Here is a 24,898-nt window from a genome sequence, read left to right as displayed (position 1 = left end):
TGGTGGTAATACTGAGACTTATTTGAGACGTATGAATAAGGAGATGTGACTTGTGAGCGCATTGGGGAAGAATGGATTTCTAAAGAGTGTCCTTACCTTGTCTAAGCATACCTGTATGGTTTTTACTAATGTTGTATTTCTAAATAGATTTTGAAGATCGAGTGGTGGGTGCATATGAATGTCTGATCAGCTCCTCAAACCCGGTAAGAGTCAAGTGAGTCAAAAAGTTACCTCTAACTTGGTTTTGATAAGCTAATAACACGTTTGGATTGTAATGTACTCCTACGACCTATAAATCACTTACCTTTTATCAACCAAGCCTCTACTTTGCGTAATCAGATCTGTGCATGAGAAATCCCCCAAAAGGTAACAAATATTTAAGACGGCACTGAAGCAAAGTGCCTCAGCACTGGATCACTGACGTGTAAAATGGTGTACCATCATGAAGAACCAGCTAATAGCAGAGCTAAATGGTAGCGTCACCTACCTAAGAGTTGCAGGTGAGCTGTAGCTCGGGCGACGTTTGGATGTGGCCACGCAATAGAGGGGTAGGTGGTACGTGGTGGGGTGTCAGTCTGAGCATCTCATCGCCGCCGAGCCCAGCCGTGTGACTGAGGCAGGGAATCCACGGGATACCTGGAGCTCTGTCCCTCCCGGGGCATCGGTGGGCAGGGGCTGGCGATGGCAGAGGCCTCCGAGTGGGGGTCCGGCTCCCGAGTGGGCTGGATCCTGGCCCCGTCCCCAGATGAAACAGACCCTGAGCCTCCCCGCTCCTGCCTGAAGCACAGCCCTGCTCTCTGCCCCGCTACCTTCTGTATCGCCTTCACGACGGCGCCCGGGCGGCGCGGAGGGGCTGGGGGGGACGCGGGCACGGGAAGGCCCCGTCACGCCAGCGGGCTGCCCGGGCGGGGGGGGGGGGGCGAGGGAGCGGGGCCGGGCCGGGCAGCTCCGACCCTGTTCCCGCCGGCGGCGGGGGGCTGGCGGGGTGCCCCCCATCCCGGGGATGTTTGGCTGCGTGTGGTCCCACGGATCCCGCCCGTGTGCCCGCCGGGGGGCCGGGCCCCCTGCGCCCCGGGGACGCCGGCCATGTGCCCCCCGCCGGCTGCCGCGGCGGCCCCGTCCCCCTGCGGCGGCCACGCCCCCCTCCCGCAGCCAATGGGCGAGCGGGACGCCACGGCGCGACGCCACGGCGCGGCGCGCCCCCGCCCACGTGCCCGCCCCGCCCCTATATAAGGGCGGCCATTTCGGGTGCCCGCCCCGCCGCCCGCAGCGCCGCCTCCCGCCGAGCCTCGCCCGGCTGCTTCGCCTCGCCTCGCCTCGCCTCGCCCGGCTGCTTCGCCTCGCCTCGCCTCCTCCCGCCGCCGCCTCCTCCCGCCATGACCGATGCGGCCGTGTCCTTCGCCAAGGATTTCCTCGCCGGCGGGGTGGCGGCCGCCATCTCCAAGACCGCCGTCGCCCCCATCGAGCGGGTCAAGCTGCTGCTGCAGGTGAGCGTGGGGGCCGGAGCCGCCCCAAGGTCGTCGCAAGGAGAGGGGGGGCGGCGGCGGCGGGCCAGGGGGTCGCGGGGTCGCGGCGCTGACGGCGGCGTCTGGGCCCCCGCAGGTGCAGCACGCCAGCAAGCAGATCGCCGCCGACAAGCAGTACAAGGGCATCATCGACTGCGTGGTGCGCATCCCCCGGGAGCAGGGCATCCTCTCCTTCTGGCGTGGCAACCTGGCCAATGTGATCCGGTACTTCCCCACCCAGGCCCTCAACTTCGCCTTCAAGGATAAGTACAAGCAGATCTTTCTGGGCGGCGTGGACAAGCGAACCCAGTTCTGGCGGTACTTCGCCGGTAACCTGGCGTCCGGCGGTGCCGCCGGCGCTACCTCCCTGTGCTTCGTCTACCCCCTTGACTTTGCCCGAACCCGCCTGGCAGCAGATGTGGGTAAAGCCGGTGCTGACCGGGAGTTCAAGGGGCTCGGTGACTGCCTGGTCAAAATCTTCCGGTCGGATGGCCTCAGGGGCCTGTACCAGGGCTTTAATGTCTCTGTCCAGGGCATCATCATCTACAGAGCTGCCTACTTTGGCATCTACGACACCGCAAAGGGTAGGTTGACCAAAATGGCACTAAAAGGGAGATGCTGGGCTGCGGCAGGCCTGTAGTGCGTTTCGGCAGATGCTGGTGGCTCACCTGCCGTTCTCATCAAAACCTCTCTCCCACAGGCATGCTTCCGGACCCAAAGAACACCCACATCGTTGTCAGCTGGATGATCGCTCAGACGGTCACTGCTGTCGCCGGTTTGACCTCCTACCCTTTTGATACAGTTCGTCGTCGCATGATGATGCAGTCTGGCCGTAAAGGAAGTAAGTTTCTACCTCCTTGGGTAGGAAGTATCTGGCGTCCCTGAATCAACAGTTGGTGGTGGAGCTGAGGTGAAGGCAGAGTGGCTTGGCTTTCACCAAGCCATGTAGATATTCTCACCTCTTGCAAACAGCAGGGTGTGAGAGGGGCTGCAGAAGCGGATGTCAGGTGGGGGGCACAGATGCAGCACGCCTGTAAGGTGGTGTGCACAAGTCGGGTATCTGTCAGTAGGTAGGAACAGCAGAACTTGCCCAAGGATGTTGCAAACTAGTGTCTCTGGGGCAAGAGGAGACATCCCTGGTAGCAGGCACAGCCTTGCTGGCTGTGCAATAGCTTTTGGGTCTGGAAGCGTTGGTGTCAAAGCAAACAGCAGCTGCCTTCTGCTCGAACCGGTCCTTCCAGTGTCTCCTAGGGGTAACACAGCAGCAGTGTATCTCCTGGGCGATCTTGTCCTCTGATGCACTAATACTGGGGAAAGTCAAGAAATGGGATGCACTTGAGGTTATGAAGCTGGCAGATATGTTAGGCCATTTCTGACCTGGATGCCGGGGGTCACAGGTGTCTGATTCCTAACGCTGTCTGTCTCCCGCAGCTGACATAATGTACACTGGCACTATTGACTGCTGGCGGAAGATTGCCCGGGACGAGGGCTCCAGGGCGTTTTTCAAAGGTGCATGGTCGAATGTACTCCGAGGAATGGGTGGTGCTTTTGTCTTAGTCCTGTATGACGAAATTAAGAAGTACACATAAGTTATTTCCTATTGTGAACTGGCATGTTGTTATATGTAGTCTGTGACCGCTCATGGACTTGTTTGAAAACCGTCTAGTTACTACACAGCGACGGTTGCTGTTTATACAGGTTGGCATGGGGCAGGGGCAACTGCCTGCCCTGTCTTTCTCAAGTTTTTCCCCCTGATGGGACTCACCATGGTTTCTATTTCAGTCACTCCTGCTTAAAGAGTACAAAGAAATAAAAATCTGAAACCAACGTTCCTTGTCTCATGTTTGTTCTTGCTGCAGCGTGAGGGGGGTGGGGGGTCTCTGCAGTGATTGTAGAGAAGGAGGAAAGACGAACCACCTCCATCCTGCACACCTTGCTACCTGCTAACTACCTGTGGCCTCTGGCAGGGAAACACGGTGCAGGCTGCTGAGGAAGCTGTGTGGTGTTTCCTCCCCAGCGGTGTGGGCTGGAACAGGGACTGGCAGCTCTGAAGGTCTCACCCAGCCGGAGACCCTGGTAACCAGAGATGATGCAGTGGCTGTGTGCCACCAGTCCTGGCTCTGGCCTGTCTGCTCTCCAGAGCTGATGAAACCTTGTTTTGAAAGTGCCAAGTGCCTAAACCTTCTGCAAAGCACAGCCCTCCCCATGGCGCTGAATGCCTGGGAGGCTGGAGAAATGTCTAAGGGGTACTTGCCGCTGTCTGGAGGAGCGGAGCTTAGAAACTCTGGCTTAGAAACTGAGCTCCCTACTCGGGCATGTTAAAACCCAGCCAGGGAACATAAGTACAGGTAATTGCTGCTTTTCTGTAGAGCCCCTGGCTAGCCTTGCCCTCGCATGAGCTGTTGTGCTGTGGGATGTAGTAGCTGAGCAGAGACAGCTCCAGTGCCAGGGCTGTGCTCGCCAGGCAGGGAGCCTCATCCCCAGGCTCATCCCTTATCCCTGGAAGCTAAGTTTGTCCCAGCCCCAAATTCTGGGGGGAGGGTGAAATTCCTTCATGCTTGCTGGGGTAATTTGGGGAAAACGCTGCAAGACTGGGCAATGCGTGTGGCTTGGCCTTTACCTAGGCATCTCTGTGGGTCTGTGAGCCGCCCCACTGAAGCTGCCTGGTTTCTGCCAGGGGAGCTGGGGGGGTGGGTGGATGCTCTCCTGGTCCTCTGCCCTTCAGATCAGCGAGTCTTTCCTCACTGCCCCCACGCCTTTGGTCCTTTCTGGCTGCCCAGGCCTGCTCAAAGCAGTTGATCTCAATCACTGAAACCAATCTCAACCACTGTCCGAGACAGAGAAGCAAGGCCTTGTGTTGCAAAGGGCGGTAGTTGGTTTTATTGCTGAAATCGAAGCGGGGCAGCTGGCCATGAGAGTGCAGCACCGTCCCACCGCAGACAGCATCGGCGTGCTTGGGTGCCTGCAAATGGGCGTGTGGTTCATGATGGTTCTGACACATGATACAAATAGATGGTCTCATGCCACGCTGTTGAGCCAAGAGCTTTTGCTGGTGATTTTCAACTGCCCCTGGGCTCCTGCGGTGTGAGATCCCCCGCTGCCTGCCGTGGAAACAAAATGGGCTGAAAGTTTCCCCGTGAGACGCGGAGCAGTGCCACAAGTGGTGGGCAGCATGCTGGGGGGAGCAGGCAGCAGCCTGGCAGGGGGCTGCACCATGGGGCAGCCTTACAGGGAGCCCTCTCCTGCTGCACAAATGCAAGCTAATTAATTAAGGGCTCTCAGCTCTTATTGCTTCCCGCTGCTGAGCTCTCCTGGATTTCAAGGGCTGTCCTGAAATGCTGCTGGTTGCTGAGCGTGGGGCATCCTTTCCTCTCCTTTCCTTCGCAGGGGATGCGTGGCTGGGCTGTTAGCACAAGGAGGTAGGTGCATCGTTTCTTCCTCCACACAGTGGTGGGTGATCAAGGCGCTGTGCTGGCCTGCAAACGAGCTCGCTGGGGGACCTGTACGTCCTTAGACCGACAGCATTTCGCGCTGGGCTTGAGGTGCAGGGCTGGCACCGAGTGAAATGGGTTGTAGCTACCCATGCTAGTTACTGCCTTTGGGACTCAGGAAACAAGCACGAGTTTCACAGCTTTATTTAGCTCTGGTGCAAGGGAGACGCGGGGCAGAGCCCACCGGTGGGTTTTCCCTGCGCTCTGCTGCCGGCGAGCGCGGGCTGGCAGCCCCTCTGGCCTGGGACCCCCTGGGGATTTGACCTCCCCTCCCGGCAGCAACCATGGGAGCAGCTTTAGCTGGGGAAGCAGGTTGGGGGGTTCAGCTGCTGCTTTTGCCTGCCACAGGAGCACGTTAGAGAGGGATTAAAAGCTTTGGTTTTGCAGGGAAACTGAGGCACGGGAAAGTGTCTGGGGCCAGCCCGTGGCAAGGCAGCGAGCTGAGTGCAGTTCCTCCAACACAAGTGTTTCGTCCACCAGACTGTGCTGCCCCAAGGACGGCAGGGGCAGGGGTGGATTTTCCTTTTAAACGCGATTCTCTTGTGGGGAATACCGAACATCTCGTAAGTCACGATTTCCTCCACGGGAGCCGTGCCCAGCCCAGCGTGTCGGCCCCTTTGCTGGTGGGCAGGAGTGGGCGAGTGCCTGTAACGCCGCTTTCATCTCGGCCCCTCGCCCGGCGGCCGTAAATCCCAGGATTAGGAGCTGTTGACACAGCATGGCTGCGCACGGGATGGCATGAAACACTTGTCAGTGGCTGGGGCAGGTGGCGAGTGGTGCCGGATATTTGGAATGGCTCGGTGCGTGCCAGCCGCCCCGGGCTGGGCTGGCCGTGGTGCCGGGGGGGCTGCGGGATGGGGCTGCCCTTGCCCCCCGCCAGCGCTGCGGGGCCGGGAGCGTGCCGGTTGGGCTGGAGGCTGTGGGACCACCCTTTGCCTGGAGGTTTGGGTGCCAGGCGAGGCAAGGCAAGGGCAGCCACCCTCTTCCTAGGGGGATTTGGGAGGCACTAATGGCGGCAGGGATGGGAGCAGGGCTCTGGGGCCCGCCCCGGGTGGCAGGAGGGAGGTGTGATGGCTGAGCTTCCCGGCTCTCTCCTCCACTGGAGATGGCTGCAGGGCCAGGCAGTGACCGGGGAGGACAGCAGTGTCCCCCAGCCCCCATCTCACCCCACATCCAGGCTGAGCTGTGCAGACCGCAGGGGAGCGTCGTGGCCGGGGTGTCGCAGGGGCGGTGGGGGGACAGGGGCGAGCAGGCACACGCGGGCGGGAGGGATCCTCATCCACCTGGCGCAGGCAGGGAGCAGAGGCTCGGGGTGTGCCTTGGCGGGCAGCCCCAGGCTCGCTCTGCCTGCATGAGGCTGCATTCCTACCTCGTGTTTCCAACTTCACGTCTCTGCCTTCCAAGTGCCACGGAAGCCTGACCTCCTCCAAGCCGTGCCCAGTGCTTGGCGCGGCTCGGTGCGGGGTCTGAGCGTGGCAAAGCCGAGCCCCAGGGCCAAGACCCCTCAGCTGGAAGGGGAGCAGCAGAAATCAGTTGTGTTGGGTGGAGTTAACACGCTCCTGAGGAAATAGGGGCTCCTCTGAAAGCTTTCTCCAGCGCACACGCTGCACCTCTCGCCGCGGGGGCTGGTGCCTGGATCTCACCAGGCTTTGCAATGGAGACCGTCCCACCTCAAGGACCTGACCTGCAAAAATCCAGCGCGGCGCCAGCTCATTGCTATCCCCCCCGCCATCCCCTTCAGCGGTTGTTGGGCTGCCCCAGGCTGTGTCTCTGGGCTCTGGATGGAGCCAGGAGTCCCCCTGCCCCTGTGTCCTTGTCACCCTGGGCCAGGCACGGCCCCAGCAATCCCCACGTGCTGCCTGCGCTGCTCTGGCAGCAGCTGGCGCAGAGGGGCAGGGGAAGATGCAATGCTTTGGGTCACGCAGGGTAAAATCGGTTGTTCCCCGTGGGGTGGGTATGTTGAAACCACAGGCAGGACTGATCCTGCCACTGCCCAGCCATGCGAGGTGTCCCCGTCGGCTGCCCAAGGCGCATAGGTCGGGCTGCAGGGCGGGAGCTAAAGCCAGCGTGCCCGCGGGGACACAGCCCCGTGTCTGCACACCCTGGTGCCACACCGAGCTGCAGGGGGGGAGCAGTTTGGGGCACACAGAGCCCTCAGGAGCTGCCGAGACCCACACCAAGACCTGCAGCATCGGGGAGGTTCTGGGAGGTGTTGTCCCACCAAGGGTTTGCTGGTTGTCACTGTCTCATCCTGCTGGGGTTGACGGGAGTTACAGCCCTGGCTGCAGGGACGGGGCGGCATTTTTCTGGCTGACAAGCAAGGAAAGATTGGCCACTTGTGCCTTGAAATCCACCCAAAAAACCAGCATGCTGCAGCCAGCTACGTTCATAAGATCTCCCCAGCAGCGAGCTACAAGGCTTCCTCCCCCATCCCTCGGAGCCCAGCCCTGCAGCCTTTTAAACAAGCCCATAATTTTTAATTTGTATTTTTAAATGCCTGGATGTGGCAGTGCCCCGTGGACCTGTGGGGCTCTTTAGGATAACACCAGCAAAAGATGAGTCTAGTCTGATTTAGACTGACTGGTCAGTGCCATTCCCAAGCTGATTGCGTTGTCATACACCAAAAAAAAGTTAGTGTGCCTTTATTAATATTAATTTCAATAGTCTAGGGAGTCAGAGCAAGCCATCTGTATGCCAGTCTAGCGGGTGAGATAGCAGGAACACAGAGCGCAGCCCAAGGAGAGCTGTAATAGCCGACCAGAAATATTTGCCTTCAGGTTTCGAGGCTGAGCTCTGCACATGGTCCGGCCACCTGGTCCCTGCCAGGCACCGCGGTGCCATCGCCCCGTGGGGATGCATGCGGAACTGGGGAGCTGAGCGCGTCCCGGCTGGGGCTCGCTGCTGCCGCGTCCCGCAGGCAGACCCTCGCGGTGGGGCGGTGGGCGCAGTGCCCCGCGCGGCTCCCCGGGCACGAGGCACCAGCCGTGGGCGCAACGCAAGGGAAGCGTTGGCCCTTGCTCCCTTGAAGGCAGCTTTCTGCCCTGCGCAGCCGTGCTGAGCGGGAACATCTTCCCTGTGCAGGGTTACGGGGCCGGGACAGCAGGGCCGGGCAGCTCCGCAGGGCTCCCCAAACACCCTGCAACCCTGCCCTGCGAGACAGCCCTTACGCGGCTCCCAGGGCCCCGCTCCCTCTGGGCTGTTAACCTGCCCGGAGCCCTGGCAGCTATATGCCAGTAAATATAGAGATACCAGTAAGTATAGAGATACCAGCTTCTGAACAAGCCTTAGCGTTATCAGCACCCCGGAGCCGCTGTGGTGGCACCAGCTGTGTGCGGGGAGGCAGGCGGGAGGACCGATGGGCTCGCATTCACCGTTGCTGCGTCTCTTCAGTGTTTACAGACTGCGTGGGGTTTTTTACAGGTTGTGAGGAACAAGGCAGTGTGGAGCTATTCTGCCACGGTAATTCAGACTAGGTTCTTGCAAAGATGCTTAGAAACTGGACTAAGCCATGAAACACGCTAAGGTAAGTCTGGCCATGCGTGGCATTATTTTTGGAACAGATCCCCTCCTCCACTTTTATTTCACGCGCTACTTTTTGCTTTGCAATACCTCTGCATCCAGACAAGTTCTTCTGTACAATATAGTGCTCAGTTAAACAAACAAATCTATCACCTACCTGTATTTACAGATTTATAGAAACTAATGTTGGCTTTTACAGTAACACAAAATCTGACTTTTCTTTGGGTCTGAACACTGCTGCAGATTACCCAGTTGCTACCAGGGTGTGGGAAACTCTGCAGAACAGCTAGTTTTATCTATTATAATAGGACATTTAATCAAGCATTTGAACTAGGTGCCCTGCTTCCTGTTGCTGTAGTCAGCTAGCACCTTTTAATTCATTTAGATCTAGAAATGAAAAACCCAGCTGGATTTAAATTGTTGTGAACTAGATCTAGTTAGGGTAAGAAATACATACTCAATGTATTGGATCAGATTCTGTGTGTTGGAGTTGTTTCAGCCACTGGCTGCATAACTGGAGTGTATTAAAAGTATCTCAGGGACTGCTAGCGTGACAAACTACATACTCCTGTATCTGACTGGGTCCGTGAGCGCATCCTGAGCCGAACTAGGCAGATCTCTAATGACAAGAATGAAAACCACTGACTGAAGACGGGCTGCTCTTCTAAAAGGCAAAAAGGAGGAGTGCTTGTGCTGCAAACGCTGCCTCAAGGCTCGAGGTGCGCAGCTGAGGGATTTGATGGCTGTTGGTAACTGCTACTTTGGACAACTTGCGCTGAGCTGTGCACGCACCACATCTTCTTTGTGCCTCACCAAACTGCAACAGTGGTCCTAGCCCCACCTGGCAGCCCCTTCACAGCCCCACATCAGCTGAAGCCCTGTGTTTTGTCACTCCCAACCTTAACCCTAACAGTAAATCACGCTATCCCTGAGTCAGCTTTTGTTCTGGCTGTCGCTTGAAGCAGGACCGTGCTTCATAGAATCAAAGAATCTTTTAGGTTGGAAAGGACCTTTAAGATCATCCAGTCCAACCATTAACCTAACATTACCAAGTCCACCACTAAACCAATTAAGGGGAGAGTAGCAATTTCGTGTTTCCTGGCTTGGTGGCTGGATTATTTTTTAATTAAAGTAAAAACTAGGAATCGTTAAGGTTGGAAAAGATCTCTAAGATCATCAGTCCAACCATCAACCCAACACCACCATGCCCACTAAACCATATCCCCAAGTGCCATGCCTACCTGTTTTTTGAACACTTCCAGGGATTGGTGACTCCACCACCCCTCTGGGCAGCCTGTTCCAATGCTTGACTACCCTTTCCGTGAAGAAATTTTTTTCTAATATCCAATTTAAACCTCCCCTGGCGCAGCTTGAGCCCATTTCCTCTTGTCCTATTGCTTGTTACTCATGAAAAGAGACCAACACCCACCTCACTCCAACCTCCGTTCAGGTAGTTGTAGAGAGCGGTAAGGTCTCCCCTCAGCCTCCTCTTCTCTGGAGACTAGGTAGTCTGCATCGCAGCAGACCTCACGTGGTTCAAAACCTATTTTAAAATAATTTCAAAGTCTTTGACGCCTGCTTGGAAAAAACTTCCTAATTTTTTATAGAGACCAACCCGCAGTTACTCGGGGTTTGGGTGGCTCCCGGAGGAAGCCTGAGGCCCTCGCCTGGCTGGACCGTGCTACCGCACTCGGGAAAGGGGTTTGTGTAACCGAGTTGTACCCACTCCTTCCTCCTGCCCTTCCCAAGTATTACACACCACCTTATCACTGCTTAACTGGAGAGCCTCTGCATATAGTCTTCTGGAAATAGGCTTCAGATTAGCAGATGATCAGCAGTGACCAAGACCAGCGCTGCCTGAGTTAACCTGAACACATGCTTACCCAGCCCGGCATTAAATTGGCAACAACTGGTGCATCCCAGCCTGCCAGCTCTGGAGCAGGGTTCACTCCATCCCTTACACCTTATTTTCCCAAAGAAAGGAAGGATACATCCTTAGGCTAAGCAGACCTGAGTTTTCCCAGTCAGGGTTATAAAGCCAGAATAGAAAAATCTTTATTGATTATAGGAAGTCTTCCATAATAATTGTGGGAGACGAAGCATCTTGTTCATTGCTCACGTTATTTTACAACACTTGGTAAAGTAAGAACACCCTAGGAAAAGTATTTTAGTTCAAATCTGTAACATGGCATTTAATCCCAAGTAGAACAACAAAGATGTGGGCTACAGAGCACTGTTATTACATCACGCAAGAGACACAATATATTTCCCAAACAAGGTACTTTACACCCTTAACGTTACACTTCTTAACATTGTCTTTATCCAAGTCCTTAGTGGTCAGTGCATTCAAAGCAATTTTTCCTTCTCCTTCACATTTTACAACTTGAAATACTGATACTGTTTTGCAAAACGGGTTAGTTCAGACGTGCAGTTGTATTCTACTTTAAATGATCACCAATCACAGCAGTAGCTTCCAACTATGTATTTGTACTCATTAGTGGTGTAATACGCAGGCAGTTTTTGTTTTCAGTAGTTTAAAACAGGGTTGGATTTCATGTTCTTGTATCGAGCAGTATCTGTTGGGACAGTGTAATTCTGTACAACTGTGGCTTTCTGATGTTCAATAGGAGCTGGGACTTACTGTGCTGGCTACCTTTGGCAGCCTGTCTGCTGGTCAGGGCGAGCAGCAGCATGATTCCGGAGCCTTGCACCTGAGTCGTTCCAGACTGAGTTGGAATGGCACATCTCTCAGGCTGCTGCACGTTTTGGACACATTTGAAATAACAAAATCAACAACAGGCACAGAGCTGACTTTTGTAATGATTTTTTTGTTGTACAGTTGACCTATTGTTCTAATACATTTATGGAAATCTTACACATTTGAAAACTACCAAAATAAAAAGACAGGTATCTAAAGGTGCACTGAACTCAGGAAGGCACCCACCGAAGACTTTCCCAAAAGTGAATATTCTGGCTGGAACAGCTCGTTCATAACACTGGGTCTGTAGACAACTGCGGTTTCAGCAAAGTCCCCAGTGCTGTGGGAGCTATTACAATCAGTACCAGGGTACCACTTATGACAGAGAGGTACTCATCCTCCAAGCTGGCTGCAGCACATTGCCCTTGAACGTTGTCTGTTACTTCTGCTTTGTTGACAGATCTGCGATAGCTCCTGGTAGCTTTCTCCTGTCTCCGAATACCCAGTAGATCTGCAGCATTTCATTTGAACTGGTTATCAATCAGGGTTCCTTTCATCTTGGCTTTCTTGGCTTCCAACTCAGCCTGATGAAGAAAATTAAGACAATGAAATAATGTCTGGATATGTTTCCCTTCAGTGGTCTAATGAGGTTTGGTCTTCTTGCCTGAAAGCTGCAAGCTTTTCGCACCAGGAGCAAGAGTAGCTCAAGTTCTTTGCCAACTCCCTCCTCCCCTGAGGTACAAAACAAGGATCACCTTTAAAAGCATAAAAAGCCCAAGACTAACTGCACAGTAGACAATTTCATACTTTCTGTCCTCAGGTGGAAGCTGCGCATTTCCTCCCTCCCATCTACTACTCTCCTGTCACAGCAGGTAAGATCAGCTGTGATGTTCTTGCCATTAATTCTTCAAGTGAACCCTTCCGGTAGCAGCTGAGCTGGCAGGTCCTCCACAAGGGCCTGAGCTTGCCCTGATGCCTCATGGCAAAGCCATGCTCTGCCAAGCAGGCTGGAGAGCACAGCATTAGGGGTGCTCTGGTTGGCGAAGCCATGGTCTGGTTTCCCCTTCCCTTGTTCCTTGTCCAAGAGGTCATGGAAAGTCTCCCTGCAAAAGCTCTGCTGGCTGCTCTTCAGTTAGCTCTATAGGTAATTGTGTAAGATTTTAAGTTCAGAAGGACTAGAACATCTCTATAAAACCTGTAAAGGAAAAGTCATCCTCACAAAGCTACAAGTTATCTAGGACTGCACCAGGACCTCTCTTATACTTGTAGTCCGATCAGCAAGACAGCTTTTGTGTACAAAGCCAACAGATCTCAGGGACTCACGTTCAACACCATAGAAAACACTCACCAACTCCTGTAGCCTTCTTTTGCTCATGCCTTTGCGTTCCAGCTGTTTCTCAATCACTTTTGCATTCTGTGCGTAGGAGTCTGCAATCTCCCTCTGAAACACATACAACATCACTTTGCAACAGCAAACCCCAAAGTAACGCCACCTCATCCAAATGGTGAGACGATCATGGCCTCTGATCAAGTGTCCAAGCCAACTGCCCAGTTCAGATGTGACTGCCACTTAGTGCAGACAAAACTCACTGCTTCAATCTCCTCTTCCTCTTCATCAATTGTGGAGACTGTGACAGAACTGAACTTGCCCATGTCTTTGGTCCGTTTGGTCATCATCACCTGGGTGAGAAGCAGAGTATTTTGTTAAACCTTGCCAAGAGTTGTGCTGCTAGGGATCACTTCCCCCTCCAAAGCTTTTAAGGCTTTTCACACAAGTCATTAAGATCACCCAAACTCCGTGGGTGGCAAAGGAGAATTATCCCCGGTGATTTCTGGGCTTAGAGCTGTCACGATCAGAAGCAAACTCACTGACATATAGTAGATGAGCCAGATTTTGAGAATCACTGTGCAGACTACCAATCTGACCTACTTACAAATGGAAGCTTTCTGGTAACTGAGCCTAAACATCAGGCACAGTCTAGATTTCTAAGTTTATTTTGCTTTCCTTCAGTGCTAGGACTCTAAGCTGCAGTGACCTCTGTAAAGGAAAACTTAAGGCAGGCAGGGAGAATACACCAAGCTGAGTTGTTGTTTAGCATTCCTTTATTTTTTTTTCCCTTCTCCCCCTGCCATTAAGTGATTTTACTCACCACACCTTTTTGAAAAGCAGAGCTAGCCCTTTTATTTCTCTAAAGCCAATTACCTTTTTGGGAGGTTCTTGCTTCTGCGTATATATGTTTGTTTTCCCAAAACCCTGGCCAAATTTGACCACAGCACCATCAACAATGAACGTCACGGGAGCATTTTTCTGTTGGTGTTGATAAAAGAGCAGCAGTCCGCATCTGGAAACAGAAACACAGGTAGCTGTGAGGAAGTGCAGATTCAGGGGTTTCACCTATGGTTACTTCAGATTCTAAAAGTCACCAGAGAGCCGCCACGGTCACTCACTTGCCACACTTCTTCCTGAACTGCCGCTCTATGCCTTCTGGTCTGGGGGAGAGAGGAAGAGCTTGAGAGGAGCGCACAGACGGCAGGCACCAGTGCCTGGCTGACAGACCTGGGCCGGCTGAGGCAGCACGGCAGGGCCGGGCCAGGGCAGCCCCGACCCGGGCCGCGGAGGGGCCCTCCCGGGGCCGGGGTGGGCAGAGGCCGGGGCCCGGCCGCCTCCCACCTGCGCAGGAAGACGCTCTCCTCCTCCTCCGCGTTGCAGAACTTGTGGGCGTGCTTGGCGGCGTCCATCACCCTGGCGCGGTCCCGCGGCCGCATCGGCAGCTTCTCCAGCTGGCAGTCTGCGGGGCAGCGGCGGGGCCGGGATGGCGGCGGGGCCGGGACGGACACCCGCCCCCCGCCGCCTCCCGGGCCCTCAGCGCCGACGGGGCCCCGGCCCGCGGCCTACCCCCGGCCCCGGCCTGCCCCCGGCCCGCCCCCGGCCCGCGGCCTACCCCCGGCCTGCCCCCGGCCTACCCCCGGCCCCGGCCTGCCCCCGGCCCCCGGCCTACCCCCGGCCTACCCCCGGCCCCCGGCCTGCCCCCCGGCCCCGGCCTGCCCCCCGGCCTGCCCGCGGCCTGCCCCCGGCCTGCCCCCCGGCCCGCGGCCTACCCCCGGCCCCGGCCTGCCCCCGGCCCACCCCCGGCCCCGGCCTGCCCCCGGCCTGGCCCCGGCCTGCCCCCGGCCCGGCCTGCTCCCCGGCCCCCCACCTGCCCCCCGGCCCCCCGCCTGCCCCCCGGCCCGCGGCTCACCCAGCACCAGCACCATCTGCCCGCACAGGCAGTAGTAGACGTGAAGCGGCTTCTCCCCATCGTCGTACTCCTCGCGGTCGCGGGTGTCGGAGCAGACGACGGAGCGAGACACCACCTTCGGCATGGCGGCGCCGGGGCCGGCCTCCCTCCCGCGGGCCCGGCCTCCCCCGGGCCCGGGCTCCGCCCGCCGAGCGCGGCCCCCGGCGCGGTGTTTGCAGCAGCAGCAGCGGCTCTGTCCGCCGGTGTTTCTGCGGGCTCTCAGGAGCGCTGCTGTCCCCTGAAAGGAGCCCGGGATGGCGCGGTATGATCGCGCCTTAAATGCAAACTACGACGGCAAAATTCAGGCCTGACGTCATTTCTCTTCACAAACAAGCCGGGCGGAACCGGGTGCAGAGGTGCTCCGAGCCGTGGGGAACTGGTTCCACCATTTCCCTTTGCGTGCAGTTTCAGGCAGCCCCGTCCAGCTCTGTCCGTGCCTCCGCCATCGGCTGCAAATGGGGGTCCCTTGCGAACGGGGGTCCCTTGCGAACGGGGATCTCTTGCGAACAGGGATCTCTTGCGAACGGGGGTCCCTTGCGAACGGGGATCCCTTGCGAACGGGGATCCCTTGCGAACGGGGGGTCCCTTGCGAACGGGGGTCCCTTGCAAATGGGGGTCCCTTGCGAACGGGGATCCCTTGCGAACGGGGATCTCTTGCGAACGGGGATCCCTTGCGAACGGGGATCCCTTGCAAATGGGGGTCCCTTGCGAACGGGGATCCCTTGCGAACGGGGATCTCTTGCGAACGGGGGTCCCTTGCGAACGGGGGTCCCTTGCAAATGGGGGTCCCTTGCGAACGGGGATCCCTTGCGAACGGGGATCCCTTGCGAACGGGGGTCCCTTGCGAACGGGGATCCCTTGCGAACGGGGATCTCTTGCGAACGGGGGTCCCTTGCGAACGGGGGTCCCTTGCAAATGGGGGTCCCTTGCGAACGGGGATCCCTTGCGAACGGGGGTCCCTTGCGAACGGGGATCCCTTGCGAACGGGGGTCCCTTGCGAACGGGGGTCCCTTGCGAACGGGGATCCCTTGCAAACAGGGATCCCTTGCGAACGGGGATCCCTTGCAAACGGGGGTCCCTTGCGAACGGGGATCCCTTGCGAACGGGGATCTCTTGCGAACGGGGATCCCTTGTGAACGGGGATCCCTTGCGTACCTAAAAGCGAGGCACCGGTCAAGGGCTGTTCCTGATGACAGCTCATCTGTTTCTTGCTGCGTAGGCTGGGTAAGGGCAGGAAAGGTCAAGAACAGCAGATGTTCAGTGCAGCCACGAAAGCAATATTTTTATTATTTTCTTTCAGCTTCTGTGAAAGGCAGTGGGTCTTCCGTGTCTTTTTCTGAAGCCACCTCCCCACATGGCTGTATTACATGAAGTTACAAGTGAAGATAAGCTAGAAAAATGGGGCCTATCCACTCTACTCCAGACAACAGCAGAGAGAAATTCTTTACTCCCAAAGGCAATTAAAAGAAGGTAGAAAAGAGATTATTTTCCCTTGGAAAAAGCTCTCTGTGGAAGCAGAAGGTGCAGCATAGCAGGTTGGGCTGGTTTTAGCTGGGGTAATGTTCCCCACAGTAGCTAGCACGGGGCCATGGTTTGGCTGTGTGCTGGAAGCAGTGCTGGTAACCCAGGGATGTTTGGTTCCTGCTGAGCAGCGCTGACACCGAGCCAAGGCCGTGGCTGCCTCTCACCCCACCCCAGCAGCGAGCAGCCCGGGGGGCACAAGGAGCTGGGAGGGGACCCGGCCGGGACAGCTGAGCCCAGCTGCCCAAGGGAGAGCCCACACCCTATGGCCTCACGCTCAGCACACGGAGCTGGGGGAAGGAGGAGGAAGGGGGGGACGTTGGGAGCGATGGCGTTTGGCTGCCCAAGGCACCGTGACGCGGGATGGAGCCCTGCTCTCCTGGGGATGGCTGAGCACCTGCCTGCCCATGGGAAGCACTGAATGGATCCCTTCTTTTGCTTTGCTTGCGTGCGCGGCTTTTGCTTTACCTATTCAACTGTCTTTATCTCAGCCCACGAGTTTTCTCACTTTCACCCTTCGGATTCCCTCCCCCGTCCCACCGGGGCGGCGGTGCGGGGCTCGGCTGCCGGCCGGGGTTAAGCCACGACAGGGTGCAGGGGTCAGACGCCTCCCGCCGCTGCCGCCCCCCGCCCGGCCACCCCCGTCCCCGCCCGCCGCCATTCCCGCCCCGCCCCCCCATGGCCCGCCCCATCTCGTGACGTCACTGGTCCCGCCCCCTCCCCCCCGCTGCAGCCGTTGGTACAGCCCGCTGCCTTAGGCACCGCCCCTCGCCCCCGCGCCGCGGTGGTAGAGGCTGGGCCGGGGGGGGGACGACTCAGCGGCATCCGGCTCCGCCCCCTCTCCCCGCGGCAGTTGGTACGTCCCGGGATCGCCCGGCAGCAGGCGCCGGAGTCGGTGCAGCCCAGGGCTTCCCCCCGCGCCCGCCCCAGTGGTAGAGGCCGCGATCGCTCCTGTTCGTCAGCGCTGCCGTTGCCTCAGTCGGAGCTCGCTGCCGCCGCCGCTGGCGCCCCGTGCTCCCTCTGGCAGTGTATGAGTGATCTATAACCCTGAGCCCGCCATGTCCACTCCGGCCCGTAGGCGCCTCATGCGGGACTTCAAGAGGTACCGAGGCCGGCGGCCGAGGGGAAAGGGGAGGGCGGGCGGGAGGAGGACGAAGGGCCCGGCTCTACCGGGGGAGGAGGGGGGCAGCACAACATGGCGGCGGGGTAGGGCGCGCTCCGCTGATTGCGTAGCGGCGGTCGACGCCGTCCGCCTGCGGGTTACGCTGTTTGCGCAGGGGCGTGTAGCTACCTGCCTGGGTTACGCGAAGTGCGCAGGGGCGGCCGCTGGCCGCGGGGGGCGGCGGGGCCGGCGCCTCAGCCCTCCCTGTGCCCCGCAGGCTGCAGGAGGATCCCCCGGCCGGGGTGAGCGGGGCGCCCTCCGAGAACAACATCATGGTGTGGAACGCCGTCATCTTCGGGTGAGTCGGGCGGGGGCGGGCGGCCGGGGGCGGCGGGGGCCGATGCCGCGCTGCCTCCTGGGGGGGTCCGAGCTGGGCTGCCCGCGGGGTAACGCTGTGCTCTGCTTCTTCCCTCCTCTAGGCCCGAGGGGACCCCTTTCGAGGACGGTAAGTGCGGCTACGCGCGGGCCTGGTGTTTGGCTTTCTCGGGGTAAGCTGCTGCCGTTTGACACGGCCTTGGCGTGTCACTGCCGTGGACTTTGCAACAGGTGTGGGCCTAGGGATGGAGAAGGGAGGTGGGTGCATATCCGCCTGACCCCGCATCCCTGTGCTGTGTCCAGGACTTATGTAAATATTTTTTTGTAATCCTGCTCTGAGAAAGTGAAAGTGTTGTAGATTTAGCTTGCTGTGTTGATTTACAGGAACGTACAAATTAGCTTGTAGGTGCTTGCTTGTAATCGCTAAATCTGACTATCCTGATCTAAGCCTAATTTAATGTACCACTTTAAGAATCTCCAGACTTTTCTGTTGAACCCTGGATCGTGTTTTTAGGGACACTCATGTTTGGAGAACTGTTGAAAACCTGGTGTAGAACTGTTGTCATTTGTCCTGAGTTCTGGTTTTTCTGATGCTGGAAGTGTTTTGTAAGTCCCAATGTGAGTCAGCTGAAGTAGGAAATGGGGTGAATGTTTGAGGAAGTTCAGATTTTTTTTTTTTTCTTGGCATCTACTTCACTCTGCTACAATCAGTGTCATTCAGGGTTAAAGATTAAAAGCACTTTTTACCTTAAAAGCTGACTAAATAGGTCCTCGTAACATACCTGTGTCCTAGTAATTTCCATCTGGCCTTATTCCCTTTTATAGCTTTACTGATGCTGTATGAATACTTCAACATCTTTGTGAAAACTTGTTAGACATGAAATACTGTCTAAGTGAAATCAGTGATACATTTTTTTTTAAGATACTTTCAGTGCAGGCTATAATTAATCCTAGATCTCCATGACTCATGACAAAAGCATAGGAAAAATTCCTTAACTTGTATGTTGTTCTTGGCTAACTCCTTCGTCTCTGTTTATCCTCGGAGGTAGCACCTGTGGGCATGCCTGTAAATTGCAGACTTTTTTTTCTGTGAACATTTTGAAGATTTTAAATATTTCAGGCCTAAGAAAACTCCGAAGATGCCAGTTACTTTTTAAAATTTATTTGATTAGTTAAGAAACTTGCTGTAGTAGCTGCTTCAGAAGTCTAATGTTTAGAACTTGAGTATTCCATAACATCGCATAATAGAACAGGTAGACTAAATGTATTCTGTTATCTCGTCTCGTAAGCCTTAAAGAAGGGCTCCCTTAAACTTCTGTGAGGGTTGCGAGAGCTGCTTAGGTTCTTGGTGCGCTGCCGCTAATGGAGTGATTCACTGTTTGGAGCAGAATGCTGTCTCCTTGCAGTGTGCTAACATGCAGGTTGTTTTCCATGTTCAGGCTCTTCCAGCTCGGTGTGGGCTTAACAGATGCTCTAAGGGCTTTTTTCTGCGTATATTTCCATTTACTTGCAGAAGGTTGGAGACTGCTTTTGAGACCCCTGACATACTGATTTTGTCTGTGCTTTCCGCTGTGGCAGCATTGCGTCTTTATCTCAGATACTTGGGACATGTTGCACTTGCAGCAGTTTGAAGTTCAAACAGATGTTTGAGTCTGCTACTGCTGTCCTGCTGCTTTGGTTGATCTAATAATATAATCTTGGTGTGTGATGGATTGCTCTTTTCATAGCAAAGTGTGTGTTTTCACAGTATGCGCTCAGGAAAACAGATACGTCTTGTGTTGCAGGATATGCTTATCTCTTTTTCTCTGGGACATATCTTACATTGTGCTAGATAACAAAATACTAAGTGGTGCCTAGAGATACGGGTGTATTGGTGCCTCAGCTGTGCTTTTCCATTAAGTGAGTAGAGTAGCACAGTTCAGATAATGGTAGCACAGTTCAGATGCAGTTTAGTTTAGGGTTTTTTTGCAGTAGGTAAAATTAAGGGGATTTTTATTTAACAGTATTGAGCTGTTAGTTTGGGCTTGTGTAACTGTGCAGGCCCTTGTGAGTCAAAGGTACACTGGAGCTCTGTAATCCTTCTCATGGAGCCTTTGCAGGGCAGTGTTCTTTGGAAGTCGCTTTGTATTTTCGTTTTTAGGCTCTGTCACTTCCTGGTGATACTGTAAGACTTCAGATACTTTAGTTCTTGTGAAAGTAGCCTGTGAATTTTGTTTGTTTGTTTGTTTGTTTAACTAGAGGTGTAATAATTTCAACATTGTGAGAATTACTGTTCTTTTTCCTGATTCTGATGAGGCCCTTCTCCAGTCGCAGCTTCTGAGGTTTCTTAGCTTTGTCTGAACTGAAAACCTGAAGTTTAAACACATTTGTTTACTTGCTGTGCAGCATAGTGCAGCTAACAACCCTCCCTCCCCTCCGCCCCCAGACTTTAGAGGGTGTTTTCACAACTCAGTGCGCAGGCTGACTCGGCCTAGGAGCAACTACTAATTTAGATCAGCAGCATTAACTTCCATCTTCTGGTTTAAGAGGATTCGATTGCAGGTGTCTGCAGTAGGACCCCGGGGATATTTATCCTGTCCTTCACCGTGTTTCTAAGAATCTGTATGTGTGTGGCATCTAAAGTGGTAGTGCTGTCACAGCGATGGAAGCCCAGGCTCTCCTAGTCCTTCAGACCTGTTTCTCTGCAACTGGATGATACTGTGGTTAATGCAGAATTCCTGGCTTGGAGAGAGTTAAGTAACACGGCTGTTGTAGTATCCTGCCTTGCTGTCATTGTGCAGGAGGCTTGAACAGAGAAAGCAAGGCATTTGCCTTCTCTGTGGTTTGTTCCTTGCTTATGGAATATGGATTCTGTGCCCTTAGGTGGGGGAGGAAGAGATCGTCCCTGTTTTATAGACAGTGGACTAGAGGGGGCTGCTCTTGCTCCTTGCAGCGAGGAGGGCCCGGCGGGGGCGTGGGTGCTGCTCTGGCAGGGGTTACTCAGGCCAGCATACGGGTCGTGGAGAAGCCTCTCTGTTAGCCGTGCGAGAGTCTCGCAGCCTGAGGTAGGATAAACAGATCAACAAGGTAAGTAAGTACAAGAAAGAAAAGAGAATGTTCTCCTAAGATCAGTGATGATCCTAATATCAATAATGACAGTGAATATGATAATTTGTGTTTTAAAATTGGCTGTCTGGGGCAAGTTGCAAGGAATACCAGTTGAAAGCTTTAAAATTAGTGACAGAAAGAGACTGGATGCTGAAGGCCTCATGCTCAGTTGTGATAGCTGTTTCACTTGTGTGGGCTTTCAGTGTGAGTGACCCTTGGACTTTGGTTCATCGAATCTCTGGATTTGTCCTTTAATAAAGCTCAATCAACAAGGTGTTGTGTACTGTGGAGCTCTTTCAAAGAGCCACTGCCACTCTGGGTCTTGATTTGGAAATTTGACTAGGTAGATACTCCAGCTGGAAGCTGTCTAACCACTCACCAGATTTGTATGGAAGGTAATGCTGTCCTGTCCCTGGCAGGACAGATAGCTTCCCTTTCTTTCAGTAGTTCTAAATGGATTCTAGGACCAAACTGCCCTTGTTACTGCTTTTTGGCCATCTTCTCTGTCCCCTCTGCTGCCACTTCAGTCTGTTCTAGAATAGCATTCATTTTCTCGAGTATGCTTGTTGAACTCTGCTGTTTGATGGTGTGTGCTCAGTTTTCAGCCTATTACTTGCTTAGTCACTCTTCCACAGAAGAAAGTGCCTGCTTCCCTACCTCATAAGGAGGCTACTGAGAACCAGAACTGGGGCAGGGAAAGCTGGGAATCTCCAAGATTTAGAATCAAATCTCTAAGCATTCAATTCTAAAGGGCCAGTGTTGCTTGGGATTGTCACCGTGTAGGGAAGGAAAAGTAGTCCTGAGCTGATGTTCGCAGCTCGTAGAATTTGTTACTAACTTTCCAGTGCTGGCTTTCAGACTGATCTCAGATCTGGCTCTGTGCCTCTGGACTAGCTGGAGTAAAGCTTGAAAGCCCCACTGCAGACTTCCGCTAATTTGAACAATCTTAACTACACTACTCTTGTTCTTTTGTTTTACAGTAAGATAGCATGCTGTTGGCTTTCTGCTCTTACGTTGTTAGGCTGCTAATAAAAAACAAACATGCAAAAACTTATTTTTAGGATGTTGAGAATTCCCACTGCTGTATGGAAAGCTCTGAAACATCTGTACTCTGTCTTCATATGCAAACTGGAATGTCAAAGCAATGACCTTCATTTCTTGCAACTCGATGTTACAGTTTATCTCCTTATAAAGGAAGTAGTCCCTGGGAAATACTGCAGGTCCTTGCTGATCTGAAAAAAAGGAAAAGGGGTTGAAAAATCTGTTCTCTCGCTACCTGTTGTTGGCATGTGTTTGCCAGCCAAACAAAGGAATACATTAATTATATTTGTGCTGGAAAACTCCCTCACAGTAGGAAGCAAGGATGAGCTTTATATCTGAGCCCCTGAGTTTTAATTTGGGCACAGTGTTGTGGGGGCAAAAAAACCTGTCACTGATACATAAGAATGCCTTTTCAAAAAAGGTAATATGTCTGCCCTGGCAGCTTGTAACAGCTATTACTGTAAGGTGCATTCCTTTTACGGGAGAGCTGTATATTTATATGGAGATGCTTCAGATATTTCTCTCTGGGCATACCCAGGAGCTTTGTAAACTGCCTCCCAGATTGGTTGGTCTGAGGCGATAGCACGGTAAAGAGAAGCTTGCGTGTTTTCAAGTGGAGTATGTAGAGTTCCTTAGTTACTGATCTGAATCACTAGCAGTGCTTAGTCCCTTGGACCCGTATTTATGCAGCTTAGTTGACTTTTTATTATCAGATTGTCATAGCCTGAGGAGAAGGGCTAAAATAACTTATGTTGGTGCAGGCTGTTAAAACGATTGGATTGGGACTTAACTACACAGTTTTCTGCTTCTGTTTAATTAGCCTTTTTCAAAGGAAGACTAGTTAGCGTGAAGTAAATGATCAGATTTTTATTTTAAAGTGTCTGATTTGGATAGTGCTGCTTTCAGTACTACTTTTCTACAGTAGGACCTGATTACCTTACAGTTGTTGATAAAAATGTCTTTTCTTGAAATTTAAACAGGAAGTAAATAAGAAGGTCCTTGTCATGATAGCATATTCCAGCCTCTAGGACTTACTAAATCATGGCCTGTTAAACAGATGGTTATACACCCACTTGTGTTGTTTTTACAGTGCACTGGGATTGGGCTTTGTGGAAGAAAACCTCAAGGGCAGATTTATTCCTTACACAAATATTCCTTACACATTATTCCTTACACCCCTTTTGACAGGGGTGGTGGTTTTGGCAGTAAAAGTAAGTCACAGGAGATACTCTCATACCAGTACTGTCTAGGACTTCAGAGTTAACGACTAACTCCAAAGAGAGTAGAAGAATCAGTGTAGGACTGAGTAATCTGTACTCCGTATCCAGCATGCACGTATGAGCACAATAGCGCAGCTTATGCTTGTGGAGGGATGCTGCTTATTCATCCCTTGTGTAAATTCATTCTGAATAAAGGTCACTTACCTCTCTTTCAATTCCAGGAACTTTCAAACTTACAATAGAATTCACAGAAGAATACCCGAATAAGCCACCTACTGTTAGATTTGTCTCTAAAATGTTTCATCCAAATGGTAAGTACTTGCACAATGCTCATTTGGTTGGTTGGTTGTTTTTTAGTTATAGCTTGCTGTAGTGCTGTAGAGAAAAGCCTGTTTATTCTAAAAGTTTCTACTATCTAATAAGTTAGCAAAATTCCAATGTGGTTCTGTGTAGTTTTGGTAAGGATGAATATGTGAGCAGTGCTCAGGCTTGAAATGAAAGGGGCAATAAAAGGAGCCTCTGACCTTTCAGGTGCTGCAGCACAGTTTTGGTGGGACGCTCTTCTCTCAACTGCCTGTTGTTGAACCTTGCAGAAGAATATTTTGTATTTAAATAGCAGTGCCTTGGGCTTTTGTCTATATGTATTGCATACATAGCATAATGACACTGCTGAATGCAGTTGTCTTTTATCACTTTTCTTCCCAAAAATGCCTGTAAGAATGACATACCTTGAAACGTAGTGCTAGTTTCCAACTATAGCCAGTGATAGTAAGATCATTTAATTAATCCCCTTCCTTGGTAATTCAAGGTTGGAGATGTATTCCCTGCATCTAAACAAATACTAGCTTTGTGAAGAAATACCAGAAACTTTCAAATGTAGCAAGTAAGCATGTGTGGGTAAAGTGTATTAAGGGAAGTTTCTTCTAAAGCTGCCATGAGAAAGGCGACTAGATGCTGACTGTTGTAGATACTTTCTGGGGAAACCTTTTGCGTAAACAGCTCTTTGCCTGTGCTCCTTTATTTGGTTCACTTGTAGGTAGCTTAAATTTTTTTGCCTTAAAATCTGTTAGTGGTTTTTCATTCATTCCATTGTGGTAGTTGCAATGTCACAGAGAAGCCTGATGTTGAAGAATAAGCAGAGGTTGAGTTCAAATACCTCAGGCAGCTGTCAGCGACAGGCTTCACCTCTTCCTACCTATGGGCTTGTTTGCTGGATTTAAGTCTGTCAGACGCTATTGACTTTTGCAGTGTTTGTCAGCGCGTAGGTTTTCAGGATCAGGCAACACTAGGGAAAAACTGAGTAGCTGTACAACTTCTGTTTTAAGCCATTCTTCTTGAACCTTTTCTAGTCTATGCAGATGGTAGTATATGTCTGGATATTCTTCAGAATCGTTGGAGTCCTACTTACGATGTCTCCTCCATCTTAACATCCATACAGGTAAAAAGAACTCTGCATGAAAAGGCAGAATGAAATTGGGATACTTTGACAAAAACAGCTCAAGGAAACACTTGGGTTTGTTTGGGGTTTTTTGGCTCCTGGTAGCCAGTATAGCAGCTATACCTTGATGTTTGCTAAAGTGCGAATACTTCCCAGATGTACATTGACCAGAGAGTGACAGCAGGTGGTGGCTGAAGGGACCCATCCTGGTATTGCGCTCCTTGCGTATTGCTGCTTGGCTGGCAATTAAACAGCCGCCTGCACTGCAGAGAGTCAGACCGATAGCGAAAGTAACTTACAGCCGGAGTAATGCAATGTGCCTTGCCTGTGTCTAGGTGAACTTCTGCGCCCTTACTAGTAGGGGTAGTTCAAGGAATATGTTGGAAAACTATGCCTGCTTTCAAGTGCCTAAGAATCTTTTTCTCTTTGCACAGTCTCTATTGGATGAGCCAAATCCTAACAGTCCAGCAAACAGCCAGGCAGCTCAGCTATACCAAGAGAATAAGCGGGAATATGAAAAACGGGTTTCTGCAATAGTAGAACAGAGCTGGCGTGACTGTTGACCCAGGATGATGCAAATGAACACTCTGTTGATGAGGAAAATAAACAAAGTGTCTCAGTCA

The 24,898-nt window shown here is 53.1% G+C and overlaps 3 protein-coding genes across 5 annotated transcripts; 2 read left to right on the top strand and 1 right to left on the bottom strand.

The window, feature by feature from the left end:
- Nucleotides 1–1,376: 1,376 nt before the first annotated feature.
- On the top strand, nt 1,377–3,234 carry SLC25A5 (solute carrier family 25 member 5). The gene is made up of 4 exons (XM_075720560.1): nt 1,377–1,487; nt 1,603–2,089; nt 2,206–2,346; nt 2,937–3,234. Exons 1-4 carry the CDS (start codon nt 1,377–1,379, stop codon nt 3,092–3,094), a joined length of 897 nt encoding a protein of 298 aa, XP_075576675.1. The 3' UTR covers nt 3,095–3,234.
- An 8,446-nt stretch (nt 3,235–11,680) lies between these two features.
- STEEP1 (STING1 ER exit protein 1) lies at nt 11,681–14,580 on the bottom strand. 2 transcript variants are annotated; one of them, XM_075720553.1, is made up of 7 exons: nt 14,453–14,580; nt 13,885–14,002; nt 13,662–13,703; nt 13,417–13,555; nt 12,804–12,893; nt 12,562–12,654; nt 11,681–11,797 (listed from the first exon to the last, which is right to left on the bottom strand). In XM_075720553.1, exons 1-7 carry the CDS (start codon nt 14,574–14,576, stop codon nt 11,735–11,737), a joined length of 669 nt encoding a protein of 222 aa, XP_075576668.1. In that variant the 5' UTR covers nt 14,577–14,580; the 3' UTR covers nt 11,681–11,734. The 2 variants fall into 2 exon arrangements, with proteins under 2 accessions (XP_075576668.1, XP_075576669.1); XM_075720554.1 differs by lacking the exon at nt 13,662–13,703.
- Nucleotides 14,581–16,965: 2,385 nt separating this feature from the next.
- UBE2A (ubiquitin conjugating enzyme E2 A) lies at nt 16,966–24,898 on the top strand. Of its 2 annotated transcripts, XM_075720449.1 has the most exons (6): nt 16,968–17,114; nt 17,392–17,472; nt 17,594–17,619; nt 23,059–23,148; nt 24,187–24,275; nt 24,710–24,898. In XM_075720449.1, the coding sequence occupies exons 1-6, from the start codon at nt 17,071–17,073 to the stop codon at nt 24,836–24,838; spliced, it is 459 nt and encodes a 152-aa protein (XP_075576564.1). In that variant the 5' UTR covers nt 16,968–17,070; the 3' UTR covers nt 24,839–24,898. The 2 variants fall into 2 exon arrangements, with proteins under 2 accessions (XP_075576565.1, XP_075576564.1); XM_075720450.1 differs by lacking the exon at nt 23,059–23,148 and having other exon boundaries at nt 16,966–17,114.

Source organism: Pelecanus crispus, chromosome 13, assembly GCF_030463565.1.
Source record: "Pelecanus crispus isolate bPelCri1 chromosome 13, bPelCri1.pri, whole genome shotgun sequence".
NCBI classification, from domain to species: domain Eukaryota; kingdom Metazoa; phylum Chordata; class Aves; order Pelecaniformes; family Pelecanidae; genus Pelecanus; species Pelecanus crispus.
This window is presented reverse-complemented; position numbering and strand designations above follow the sequence as displayed.